At 36.1% G+C, this 14,731-nt stretch overlaps 1 protein-coding gene across 4 annotated transcripts in view; it reads right to left on the bottom strand.

Moving 5' to 3' along the window:
- The window catches only part of DYNC1I2 (dynein cytoplasmic 1 intermediate chain 2), a 53,954-nt gene extending 40,490 nt beyond the window's left edge, over positions 1-13,464 (bottom strand). For 2 of the 4 annotated variants that reach the window (XM_005887577.2, XM_070358411.1), the window contains exons 1-3: positions 13,063-13,215; positions 11,746-11,862; positions 9,465-9,582 (exon numbers count right to left, since the gene is read on the bottom strand). In XM_005887577.2, coding sequence (XP_005887639.1) covers positions 9,465-9,582; positions 11,746-11,853 — 226 coding nt within the window. In that variant the 5' untranslated portion in view covers positions 11,854-11,862; positions 13,063-13,215. Of the gene's footprint in view, positions 1-9,464; positions 9,583-11,745; positions 11,863-12,949; positions 13,216-13,308 lie in introns of those variants that run through there. The other 2 variants (XM_070358396.1, XM_070358402.1) reach the window with 2 other exon arrangements.
- Positions 13,465-14,731: the final 1,267 nt, after the last annotated feature.

Here is a 14,731-nt window from a genome sequence, read left to right as displayed (position 1 = left end):
TGCTCTCCCCTAACTTGTTACTTTTAACATTAGATACCAAAAGTTGAACATGAGTATTTCATGCTATTACACTTGTAAACTTTTTGATTACCATTTCAGGGAGTATAAGAGGATCATCACTGCCATCTTCTGGTTGAATTTTACCATAAATGCCCCCAACCCCAAGTATCTTTTTAAAATAATTTTTCAATGTACAATATCAAGTGACTCATACATTTTATGTTGAACTACAAGCCCTTCTTTTAAAAGTTTACTGAAAAGAAGGTTAAGTTCCTAGTTATATAGGAACCAATCTAAAGAAATATGTACTTAATTAAAAGTCTGTGTTTTTGGAATAGTCACATTCACTGAATCCTTAAAATTATGTTTAAATGTTTACAGATGCTTCAGTAAAAACAGTGGGTCTGCAAATCTAACAAAATGCACAACTATAGTATGATGACTTATATCTTAAACATAGGTACAGAACAGATCAACCTTATTTTTCAATGCCAAATTCTACTGGAAACCAATAGGAAAATTAGAAGGAAAAAAACATAGCTAGTATATTGATTTCCTGAGATACTGTGGTTAATTCTTGCTCAAATTTCAAAAGACCATAAAAACATAATAAAAGGTTTCTAATTTTGCAATTAAAATCTCTCAGAAACAATGCTGAAACTAGACTGCCTGTATATAATTCACATGTGGATAGTACTGCACCAGGGACTGCACGTATAACTCAGAGTAGCCAAACATGACTTGTATCTGAAGTCAAGAACTTCAATGTCCCCTAACTTCTCTTACTTTGCCAACAAAGGTCCATCTAGTCAAACCTATGGTTTTTCCAGTAGTCATGTATGGATGTGCGTGTTGGACCGTAAAGCTGAGCGTCGAAGAACTGCTGCTTTTGAACTGTGGTGTTGGAGAAGACTCTTGAGAGTCCTCTGGACTACAAGAAGATCAAACCAGTCCATCCTAAAGGAAATCAATCCTGAATATTCATTGGAAGGACTGACGCTGAAGCTGAAGCTCCAATACTTTGGCCACCTGACATGAAGAACTGACTCATTGGAAAAGACCCTGATGCTGGGCAAGATTGAAGGCAGGAAGAGAAGGGTCAACAAAGGATGAGATGGTTGGATGGCATCAACTCAATGGACATGAGTTTGAGCAAACTCAGGGAGTTTGTGATGGACAGGAAAGCCTGGCGTGCTGCAGTCCATGGGGTCGCAAAGAGTCGGACACAACTGAGAGACTGAACTGAACTGAACTTAGGTTAAGTTTTTCCTCATCTTTTTGTCCAACTCTCAGTGTGAGGCTTCCCCTTAAGTCCCAACTGATACAGTAATAAAAGTAATATCTAAGAATGGTTTGTCTACTGTGCTGTAAGCGTAAGCACAAATATGTGTATTGAGTTATAGTGAGGTACTACAATGTTTTCATATTAAAGATTTCCAAAGAAGAAATTTTTAGCTTTTTAAATTACATACTTAACTTTAGGCTTAGGAAAATAATTTTTCTAAGTATACATAAATGAAAGACTTGAGGAAAATAGTGATATTACTATCAATCTAATTTTGATAAATTATAAAATTCTTTTCCAGTTAATGTTTTTTTCCCCTTTCTGGTGACTTTAACTCTAATCAATAAGTTCCTCGCCAGTATTTTAACTAGTTAAGACTGTGCTGAAATAAAAAATAAACACAGGGGTGATGCAATCAAATTATCACAGATCTTCAGCCAAAAGCAAAATAAATCACAACTTCAAGTTTGTAACTAGACAAAAATCTCTTTCTCAGAACTATTCCTTCAACCAGTAGACAGTTTTCACACCAGCTGATAAAGACACTCATTAAGGACTCAAAGTTTTATCTGGCCCACCAAACTCTTCTTACATCAGTTTATACCACAGAAGGGACAAATCTAGAAAAAGAAGATGACTATCTTTGAAAAAGGAAGAATGTAAACAGGAAAAAAGGGAAAGGAAGCATTATTTGGTGACTACCTTATTTTAACCTAATTAGTCTAGAAAAGTCAAAGAATATAGTAACTGCACAATAAGGCAATGTCACTATACTCCCAGCCTCCAATAAACAACACCCAAAAATGAATAAATGCGTGCACTCAGGAAGGCTTAAAAAAAAAAAACACAACTAAATAGCTCATAGCCACTCAAATTTCAGCAAAGACTTGAATCTAGAATTCATTTTTAAAAATGGTTTAAGAGTACAATCAGCTTTAGAATTAACGTAAGCTTTATTAATTAGCCTTTGCCAAATACCTGAAATATGATTTGTATGATTAGAACAGTGATTCAATCAGATTACCTTCACCATAGAGTTCTGTATATAGTCTAAAATAAGGCTTTAAAAATAGCACCAAATAAAAGATTTAATATTAACATATGAGTGAATCAGGGGAATGAATTTAAGTTTCTTAGAAGTTTAGAGCAGAAATATCTAATCCTTTCTTCAAAAACCAAGGAAGAAATGTGAAGTAAACTGAAAGACAAATCTACCCCCATTAACTGCACCAATCATGCAAGTAATACTGAAAGGCTGTGACACTGATTCTTTACGACAAAAAGCTAACCAAGAACTAAGAAGGCCTTTCCTACTAGCCTAGAGCTTGGCCTTCCTTCCTAGGATATAAAATTAACACTGCTGCCAACTGGTCTATGAAGAAAACAACTAGAAATTTTAAAACTACAAAGGACCTGGGTATGCACCTAGATTTAGAAACGAGAGTCAACTTTGAGTCAACCACTGAGAACTACACAGACATGAACAAGGATGGTGCACAGCCCAATTATCTTCAAAGAAAGTCTCTAGCAAGAAGGGGCTCTTGCCAGGAAGAAGAACCCAGAAAAGGTGGAAAGCCAAAGAAAGTAAATGTAGGGAGTGTTGGCAGAGCACAAATGGGAGGAATGAGATTCTGTGATAACCAAACATAGCTCATCTATGACACTTGGCACTCAAAGGCTGAGTTACATAGTAATGCCCTCTTGTGGCTATAAGTGTTTCTAGAATATTAACATTTAAGTAACTGTTTAAGTTTTCATACTTTATCTTTTTTGTCTTGAAAGATGATGCTTTAAACTTTAATTTTCTGAAATATCAATTTCTTCCTTTCCTATGACCCCTTCTGCTGATAGCATTAAATCCCTCCTCTGCTGCTAAGTCGCTTCAGTCGTGTCTGACTCTGTGCGACCCCATAGACGGCAGCCCACCAGGCTCCCCCATCCCTGGGACTCTCCAGGCAAGAACACTGGAGTGGGTTGCCATTTCCTTCTCCAATGCATGAAAGTGAAAAGTGAAAGTGAAGTCGCTCAGCCGTGTCCGACTCTTAGCGACCCCATGGGCTGCAGCCCACCAGGCTCCCCCGTCCATGGGATTTTCCAGGCAAGAGTACTGGAGTGGGGTGCCATTGCCTTCTCCGAATCCCTCCTCTAACCTCCCCTAAATGTTTCCTTTATTCTCTTTAATGTTTCAGAGCACATGTAAATTTTCTAAAAGAAATTAATAAAATTTTATAGTTAAAATACTATAAGGAATCATTAAAATTAAGCTAAACCTGAAAAAAATGACTTGATAACATAGATATTATTCTATCTAAAAATCAGAATTACTAGTTATTAGATAAATAAGTGCTAGGGAATGTTGTACATGATGATTAGAGTTAACACATACATAACACTGCTGTATGATACATAGGAAACTTTAAGAAAGTAAATCCTAAAACTCATCATTAGGAGAAATTTTTTTCTTTTTATCTATATGAGATGATAGATGTTAACCAAACCTACTGTAGTAATCCTTTCACTATGTGTGTGTCTGTGTGTGTATATATATATATACACATACACACACATGCATATTACATATACACATAAATCAAACCATCATGATGTACACCTTAAACTTATACAGTGAATCTGTCAATTATTTCTCAATAAAACTGGAAAAATCAGATTTAAAATATTGGAAGTTACAAGAGAGGGAGATAAATGAAGCTATACTTATTCTGACTACCAAACTTCATTTATTCTGAATAAAAAACTGATTATCACAGTATACAAAATCAATATACTATGCCCTACTGATACAGATTCAGGCTACAGAACAATTGACAAAATCTGTTTTCATCTCTTTGTAAGATGGTTAAAACAGCAGTCACACATTCAGAAAGATTCACTTTTTTGGGAAGTGCGGGAGATCAGTGTTTATTAACTCTACATTTGATAAAATATGTCTTGAAAGTTGTGCCTAAAATTAACTTTCTTAAGACTGTCCACTTAAATGTCATTAAAAAAATAATCAAGCCATATTTCTTTTGTGAAATATTCAAATTTCAATTTCCACTATGCACTTTGCTTAAATTTAAACAAGATTTTGTTGTTATTGTTTTTAAAGCAGATGGCTTTTATTGGTCTTACTAGGTGGAAAGACATATGACCTAATAATAATTGAACAATCATTTAAGCGTCCAGTCTGCAATGGACACCAGGGATAAAAAATGTAACATGCTATCACTGCTCCCAAGGACCTCTGACAAAAAAACAATCAAATGATCAAATAAATAAGAATCTATCAGCAAAGAGAAGCTAAGAGCAGTCTTATTAGCTGTATCTCTTTAAAAAAACTAGTACTTTTCAGTAGAATCTTTTCAAAAAAGGGAAAAAGTCCATTTTAGCTAAAACCAGACTGATGTTTTTAATAAATCCTTTTGAATATTCTTGTGGTGTTTTCATACTTCTATGATTTAAAAATATTTAATAAATACATTTCTAGTGAAAATAAAAACAAGTATCCATCCATGTTATGATACAGAAACTATTTTTATTGTTACTAGCAAGAAAGTTTGACAGCCAATGCTTTCGCCTGTATCCTTTATTCTCCAGGCCTAATTTCAAATAAATACTAGAAAGATCTTTAGATACTTGTGAGAGAACAGAAGGTGGAAAACTACACAACTCACTTAATGAGATTACTATAATCATTATAATAAAACCAGACAAAATATAGTAAAAGGAAAAAAACTATAGGCCTGACTCTGAGTTATAGATGAATCCCTAAATATTAGTGTTACGTAAGAAAAATATTCTCTCATAACTAAGATGGATTTATTCCAAAATGTAAGCATGCTTATACATTTGAAAATCTAACAATATAAACTATATTAACATTTTAAAAGACAATAAAAAGCATATAATCATCTCAAATATGAGGAGATCCATGAGTTTGTCATACATAGTTTGGTGATTTTAAAGAATGTCAAAATTCTTTGTGAATGTGGGCTGGGACTTAGTGACTCTTCCAACAGACAGACAATGGCAGAAGCCATGTTCTCTGACTTCCAAGGGTAAGTCATAAAACGGACAGCTTCTTCCCAGCTCTCTTTCTCTCTGGACTGCTGACACACTGCAGCCAGGTGACATGCTGCAAGGATACTCAAGCAGGTAGTTTCATGGAATGGCCCACAGAGATACGAACGCAAGCCACCCACTAACAACAGAAGCCAACCTGCTGGCCAGATGACTGAGCAAATCATATGGCTGATAAAGCAAATCCTCAGGCCCCAATCAAGGCTTCAGATGACTGCAGCTCAGACTGATCTTGACTTCAACCTCATGAGAGACCCTGAGCCAGAACCACCAAGCTAAGCCACTACCAAATTCCTGACTGGCAGAAACTATGAGTGATAATAAACCTTTATTATTTTTTTTTTTAAATCAAACTGATACAAGAACAAAAAACTTGAATAGACTATACCCATTAGAAAAACTGAAATGATAAGTAACTCCTGCTCTCCACTATCCTCTGGGGACAAAAAGCATAATCTGAGATAGTTTTACAGTTGAGTTCTACCAAGTGTTTAATGAAGAGACAATAGCTATCTTTTACAACTGCTCCACAAAACAGCAAAAGAGAAAGCTATCCAATTTATTTTAAAACCATAACCACGGTGGCCACAGAACATGAACAGCATAAGAAAATTACAGGCAAATTTCATTTATAAGCATACATAGAAAAACCCTAAATAACATAACTAAACGGAGAAAAATTAGGTTGGATCTCTACCTTCTACTGTATTAAAAAATGTAACATAAATATCTAAAGGTTTGAAGGCTAAAATAATAAAGAAAATGTAGAATATATTTGTATTCTCAAAATAGGAAAGGATATCTTTTAAAAGACGACCAAAAAAGGGGGGGGGGGTTGTCTATAATAGATCTGACCACTATTAAAATAAAAGATTTAAACATATCAAAATGTTCGATCCTTGTTCAGGGATCTAAGATCCCACATGTTCCAGAACAACTAGCCCCGTGCTGCAACTACTGAGCCCATATGTTCTGGAGCCCGTGTGCCACAACTAGAGAGGCTGTGTGCCACAACCACCGAGCCCAAGCACCAAACTAGAGAGTCCATGCGCTGCAAGGAAGACCCCTCATAATGCAAAGAAGATCCCAGGTGCCGCAACTAAGACCCAGTGCAATCAAATGAATAATTCTTTTAAATGAAGGATTCTGTTTCAATAAAAGATACTATGATGGAAGCAATCTAAATGTCCACTGACAGAGGAATGGATAAAGAAGATGCATTACATATATACAATGGAATATTACTCAGCCACAAAAAACAAAATAATGACATCTGCAGCAAAATGTATGGACCTAAAGCTGTCATACTGAATGAAGTCAGACAGAGAAAAACATATCATATGATATCACTTATATATGGAATCTAAAAAAAAATGGTACAAATGAACTTATTTACAAAACAGAAATAGAGTCACAGATGTAAGAAACAAACTTATGGTTACCAGGGGGAAGAAAGAAGAAGGGATAAATTGGGAGATTTGGACTGACATATACATAATAGTACTGTATAGCAAAGGGAACTCTTCCCAATACTCGAACTATATGTGAAAAGAATCTAAAAGAGTGACATACGTACAGGCATAACTGATTCACTTTGCTGTACATCTGATACTAACACAACATTTTAAGTCAACTATAATTCAATAAAAATTTTTGTTTAAATACTGTAGATAATAAACTAGGAAAAGGTATTTTTTAAAGGACTAAAACAAAGAAGTCCTCTCTTAAGTATACAAGGAACTCTTACAGCAAGATAAAAAACCCTAGTAGTAAATGGACGAAGAACATGAATATGCAATTTGTAGAAGGGAAAATGTGAAAAGTAGATAAAAGAAAAAATGGTCATTCTCACTGTAAACAGATAAATGTATATTAAAACATTTTGACATACTATTTTATACCCATCAAGTAGATAAAAATTAGAAAGTCGGATAATATCAAGTGATGTGGATACAATGAAACAGTTACTTTCTCACACACTGGTAGCAGAAGGATAAACTTAGTTATTCTTCAGAGTGGTAGGTAGGACCTGAAAAATGTAAGTCTACAATAACATACCAAGCCAATTCTTCAGCATACATTCCAGAGAAACTCTTCCACAGTCCTTTCAAGGGAAAAGAATATATTCTTTGCAGTGTTGCTTGTGAAAGCAAAGCAAAGAGAGAAGAAATCACTAGGGAACAGATAAGTAAAATAGAGTATATGATAGAATATTATGTATCAGTCAGAAATAAATAACTAGATGTATATATTAACAACATGGGTAAATCTCAAATACAAACCTGCTTTGAAAAAAAGGAAAAAAAAAAAACAAAGTGAAACACAGAGCACAATACCACTAATGCACATAAAACATATCCACACGTAGATATATAAAAACTTGAAAAATGTCAACACGCGCCAGACTGATCAAAAGGATGTATGTTAAAAACCCAAGAATCAGTACTTAATGCAAGACTGTGAAGGAGAATGGAATTGGAGATGGGTAATGAAGGAGAAACACACACACAACTAAAGAACATTCAAGAATAGATGATGGAGGTAGGCCATAAACTGAGAAATATGAGCAAGTGAATTTAGTGAAACTGAAGTCCTAAAAAGAATAGAAAAGAAAAAAAAAATCCTACGGGAGAAAACCAAAGCCAAAGGCTCAGAAAAAAATGATCACTTAAAGCTTATACAGCAAACAAGCAACTTGGTTTAGGTTCTAAGGTATTTTTTTCTTAAACAAGATAAAAGTGTTTTGATTCATTTACTTTTAAAATTGCAATATGCAACATAAGTTTATTAAATAAAAGACATAAAAATTAAAGTATTTCTACCTTCAAATTTTATCAATAAGAAAAAGACAAATAAGCTGAAAGGGCTTCCCTGGTAGCTCAGCTGGTAAAGAAACCGCCTGCAATACAGGAGACTCCAGTTTGATTCCTAGGTCAGGAAGATCCCTTGGAGAAGGGATAGGCTACCCACTCCAATATTCATGGGCTTCCCTGGTGGCTCAGATGACAAAGAATCGGCCTGCAATGTGAGAGCCCTGGGTTTGATCCCTGGGTTAGGAAGATTTCCCTGGAGGAAGGCATGGCAACCCACTCCAGGATTCTTGCCTGGAGAATCTCCATGGACAGAGGAGCCTGATGGGTTACAGTCTATGAGGTCGCAAAGAGTTGGATATAACTGAGTAACTAAGCACAGCACAATAAGCTGAAAGAAATAACAATGAACCCAAACCATGAAAGTAACCAGCTTTTTTCACTTTAAAACTTTTTAGAAATAGTGACTCTAATAAGACAGGTATAATACTTAAAGACTGTTATGCTACCGTTCACAACAATAGGCATACAGCAGGTACTACCTCTGTTATTTGTCCTCTGGACTAGATGGAATTAGCCCACAAACTAACCCTGAAATTTTAGGTCCCTGAATGACAAAAGCCACATCAAACTAAAATACTATGTAACAGCACCCAGTTCAGAATTATTTTAAGTAAGCATTTCATGTCTATATGTAACAAGATTGTCCTCAGTACTTTTACTATTTCAGCTTTTTGGTCTAGTACTGTTATAAAAATGAAGAGTCCAGAAAAAGAACAAGATTAAGTCAAACTGCTGCCAAAATCAGCTACCAATAGGATTTCCCTTATTGGCACTGACAGCAGAAGGTTATAGGCTTCTCCTTCCACTCCTATACCTTTGAACATCAGTACACTTTTAGAACTTTGATTCACTATACCTCTCTTTAACTTATAGAAAGGATTATAGAGTTAAGAAGATCAGAATCACAATCATCTTTGAGCTTAACACAGTATGGCACAGAAAACTAGTTCAAATGTCTGTTGAAATAAGTTACTGATTTAACAAGAAAAGTCAATTGGCTTATGTTAATAAATATAGTCTCACAGCTCTTCTGAACAAACAAAATAACTATGTATTAACACATCTGAAAAAAGTCAATTCCTAACATTTTAAGATTAATGCTTTTTTTGAGGCACAAATAAGAAAGATATACAAAATACACTAAATCAACTCACTCATCTCATGTATATCTGAGCTGAGTAAGATCTATGCCTCCCTTTTATTAACAGATATAATCTTATCCTTACCAATGGGGGATTCTGCAGTTAGACCCATGCTTTGAAGCAACGCTTCAGCTTCTCTTCTTTTTTTTTCAAGATCTGATTCTTCTTGCACAGGAGCAACTGCTTCCTTCTTCTGATCAGTCTAAATTTTTTAAGTTAAAACTTAAATTTACATATGGTATGAAACATTTCCATTTGCAAAAATACATAGGTTTTAAATAATGTGCTAACACTGTATACATTTGGAGGTGGGCTTAGTTTTGAATACACATTATAGTCACTAAATGAAAATCATTCTCAGAGTTTTAGTAAAAATCTCCAAATGATATGTATTAAATTGATTCATTTTTATATGTAAAAGAAGTTCTCACAAAAACATTCTGAACAGATATGTTCAAAAGTACAGTCAATTTCTATTTAATTTATAATATGAAATTGCTATCCATGGTCAAGAATTGTGGAAATCTCACAAATACATAAATATCACAATGCTATGAAAAAAAAATAAAGACTATCATTTAAGACATAACAAATTTTAAGTAAATGAACAATTTGATTTGTTGAAAAAGTACAAGTGCCTCAAACTTCTATATGCAGTCTTCATTGTCTTTATGCAACTTTATGTAGAGGATGTTTGTCAAAAATTCATCTAGAGAAAGGTTTTATTTTTATCAACTATTGGTCTTATTTTCACGGTTTGGTAAAATTAAAATTTACTCTTGCATAGCACAAAACATTTTTCGTTACTGAAATTTTTACCAACTTTTATTTTAGCCATTTATAGTTTTAGCAAAATCTTCCAGTTATAACCCTCAATACTCTCAGATCAATACTCTCAACATCTTAAGGGAAATTTAAGCCTTAAAGGGAAAAGTCTTATGTATACACCTCAAAAGTCTATTTCAGCTAAGACAACCATTACTCATACAACTATCGGCAGTGAACTTTTTTTAGTCCTAATATTCTATCATACCATTTTAACTTAAAAGAGTCATCAGAAAATTTCATTAAAATAGCCAAATAAACTATATATTATCAAGTAAACACTGTATCGATATATAACAATTAGACTTACTGTTTAATAGCACTGATTTAATGTCTCTTGTAATGTTTGATAAACTTTAAATTAGATATAAGTCATGTAATAGATATTCTGTACGGCCACTTACGGCCATGTTTAGAAAACAAATACCAAATTTGCTCAGTTCTGAAGGGTTCAAGACTACAGGTACTGGTTTGGAATGGTTCTGCCAGTCTTACTCATGCTTCTGTCAGTTAGTTTTTAATCAAATAGCTAACCGAAAGGTCCAACACTCTTACAGTAATGGATCACAAAAAGGTTCAGAATAAACTAGAAAATTCTTCAACTGTAGGCCTTTACAGCATCATAGCAATGCTGCACATAAATTGTACCTTTGGTTTTTCTTTTTCCCTAAGAGATTCCAAGAAGTCTTGGCTATTATTTAGGCCAGTGGTCCCCAACCTTTTTGGCACCAGGGACAAGTTTCATGGAAGACAATTTTTCCATGGACAGGGGGTGGAGAATGGTTTCAGGATGATTCAAGCGCATTGCATTCATTTATTTCTATTATTATTACATCAGCTCCACCTCAGATCACCAGACATTAGATCCTGGAGGTTGAGGGCCCCTGGTTCAGGCTATCACATAGAAAAACTTCATACTAATGTCACATTAGGAACAAACTATCTTAACACTGGCCATTTAAAACACTGAAGATAAAAATATACAAATCTGTCTACACAGGTTTCATAGGGACAAATGTGCATTTCAAGACAGGAGCAAGTAAAATATTTCTAGCTCAGGGTCAATGGATATTTGCCATACATAATAAAATCGTGATGCCAAAAGTCAGATCTAAGTATCTAGCCCATCTTCATGATAGTATCAAACCCACTTACCTGGTAAAAATATTTCAATGACCAACTCATGACAAAGGAGAGACAATCAATTAAGTAACCCCTTAATCAATTAATAATCTAGTCTGTATTTCTCTTTGCCATTATTTATTCTGACTACTAGCAGTTCTGACTGGTAAAATATTCAGATAAGCTCAAAGTCCAAAGTAAGCTATGATGCATATCATATTTTAACAGTAATTACAAGGCAGATGCCCCTTAGTAAACATATTCCTAGAAGACTAAATATGTATATTGAGCTTTTCACCTAGAGTGCTATATGTGCAGTCACAACTGCTGGAATTTTAACTATTCTGAAAGTATTAAAGGTATAAGCACTTAAAATCCAATTATTTTATATTATCTTAAAAAAAAAAATCAAACATACTTCCTTTTTCTTTCTTTCTTCTTCTTTCCTCTTCTTTTCCTCTCTGATTTGAGCCAACCGCTGCTTCTTACGTTCCAACTCTGCCTTTAATTCACTTTTGTCAGACATGTTTGCAACCTTAAGAAGCATACAATCATTTACAATCATCATTAAATTGGTAAAAGGAGCACTCTTCTAAAACTCTGTCTTTCAAGAAGAGAACTGTCTTGAAAGGCCATGTAATTCAAGGTCATCAAACGAGAACATGTACACTCTACTTTTAAAATAAAAGAAGCATATATACTGCTGAGACCTGAAAATCATTATAAACAGATGTATATAGGAAATATTCACAGTTGAGCATAGTAATTAGCACTCAGTAAACTCTATAATGTTCACACGCTCAAATTTAACACAAAGTCTCTGGCTCTTAAAACAGAGGACGTGGATTGCCATTAAAAGCCAAGACACAGCAAATCTGCTACCGGTTTTGCATTCACTCCTAGAAATCTGATAAAACAGGCAGTCAGACAGAAAATTCCTATAAATTCTAAGACTACCATGCAATAGTAATACTATGGAGAAGCAAAACACAAATATACCTATCAATTGTACTTAAAGGTAGAGCTTCCCTGGTGGCTCAGGCGGTAACAAATCTGCCTGCAATGCATGAGACCAGGATTCTATCCCTTTGGAAAAGGAAATGGCAACCCACTCCAGTATTTTTGCCTGGAGAATCCCATGGGCAGAGAAGCCTGGCGGGCTCTATAACACACAACATACAACACACACACACACACACACACACTTTAAGTATGTTGGGGTCGCAAAGAGTCGGACATGACTGAGCGACTCTAACACACTTTGAGTCAAAGCCCAACAACAAAGTCTGATTGAATAATTGCATACAGGTGACAGAACCGCTCATCCTGCGAGAGGCCGGAGCCTCCAGGCCTGACACATTCACTTTCTTAAAACTCCAAGAAAGATAAAGTCTCAGGAATTTTGTGCTACAATCTCCGCGTCTGGGTACTTTCTAACACACACCGGTTGAGCAAGGCGAAAAGGAGTCACTTCTCCCCTGGGTATGGACCAAGAGGGCGCGGTTCACCTAGGGCGTCTTAGGGAGGTGGCCTCGAAAGAGCATCAAGGCTTCTCGGGGCCCCTCCGAAGGGTCCAGAGAGAAGTGAGTGGGTTCGTCGAAGCCCCGGCCTTCCTGACTCACCCCGCCTCTCCTTCCCAGGGCCGGGCTGGGCTGGGCGGCACTGTCAGCAGGCCAAGCCGCCCTTAGGGCCGAGACACAGCAGACAGAAGGAGACGGAAGGGCCGTCCACCCACCTGTTCGGTGGCGGGATGGGGAAGAGTCCGCCTGCCAGCAACTTCCCGGTAACGTCCCTCTCCTTCGCCCGCAACAGCAAGAGCCGCCACCACTAGTTCCGCGGCTTCCCCCAGCACACAAAGAGGGATGGGCGGCGGCTGCTACGGCGAGAGCTTAGAGACAAACAGCTTCGCCCCAGCCAAGGCGCTCCCAGAAAGCAAGGCAAGGCCCCAGCTGCGGGGAGGAGTAGCCCCTCTACCACTTACCTGGGTAAAGCAGTAGCCAAGAGATGAGACAAAGACTCCACGCAGGGACCCGAAGCGTTTCCCCTTTGCAGAGACTGGAAGACTAAGCCTAACAGCCTGGGGCTGGCTAAGAAAACGCCACCCTCGCCGGATTGGCTCCAAAGAGAACTACAAGCCCCAGCTGTGAGGGAAATCGGCATTCGGCGAGCAATGCACTCTGGGGGTAGTAGTCAACGGTAGTCGCAAAGCATGCTGGGACGTGTAGTGTTTCCTAGTCTTTAGCGTTCCCTCTTTGAGGCCTGCCTTCAAGATTCCAGAGACAAGCTTCCAGCTGTTCTGTTTAATGTAGTCTCCTTGGTTGGTCAGTTCTCACAATGTTGTATGTGTTCTATCTTAAGATATTTGATTCCACATTGGCCTAATTTTAAAAAGTGGTGAACTTAGGTATTACACTGCACATTTGGTGAACATTTCTAAAATATTTATACCGGTATTAAAAAATACCTTATAGAGGTTTAAGCAAAATCTGTAATACAAAATCTAAATTTTGAAAATGTAGTGTAACCTCACTGTCAAAAAATGTGAGAAATTGTCTTTAATTATGTAAAGATTTGTAAATCTTTACTCAGTTTTCACCAGCGTTCATGGTTGTAAACTTGATTAGCTGGATTATTGCAGTTATGAAAATTAACAGTAAAACCTCTGATTGCTATATTTCCTCTTAAATTTCTTCCTGTACACATGGAATGTCTATTTGAGCCTGCAAATAAAATGATTACTGTTGCAATCAATGGATCAATAAGAATATGATGTACTCTTTTCCAGCCAGGGACCTAGAAATATTAGGAACGGGTCAAAAAGAGAAAATTTGTGTACTAGAAGGTACACAAATAGTTCCTGAAGGAACTATTCAGGATGCAATATGGAGAGACAAAAAAATAATAAGAAAGATTTAGAAACGTGGAGGATAGGAGGAGTAGGTCTAACAAACATCTCATGAAATTTTAGATGAGAAGGGGAGAGAGAGTAGAGTAGAGGCAATTTCAGATGAAAATACAGTTTTCCATAACTAGTGAAAATCACCAATTCACAGATTCAAGAATTCTGGTTAGTTGCAAATAGGATAAATGAAAAGAAATCCACAATTTGATACAGCTGAATGTAACTGTAAGAAAGAAAAAAAATCGATCCTGGAAATAACAAAAATTTCCATTAACTGATGAATGGATAAAATTGTAATATATTCATACTGTAGAATACTATTCATCAACCAAGAGGAATGAACTACTCATATACGTAATGGCATGAATGAAACTTGAAAACATCATGCTGAGTGAAAGAAGCCAGACGTAAATGGCTATGTACTGAGCTCATATTTGTGAAACCCTAGACAAGGCAGACTTGTCAAATAAGTCAAATAGTCATAGACTTATTGACTATGCCA

The sequence above is a fragment of the Bos mutus genome, chromosome 2, assembly GCF_027580195.1.
Source record: "Bos mutus isolate GX-2022 chromosome 2, NWIPB_WYAK_1.1, whole genome shotgun sequence".
Classification (NCBI taxonomy): Eukaryota; Metazoa; Chordata; class Mammalia; order Artiodactyla; family Bovidae; genus Bos; species Bos mutus.
Note: the sequence above shows the minus strand (reverse complement) of the source record. Positions and strands in the feature narration are given on the sequence as shown.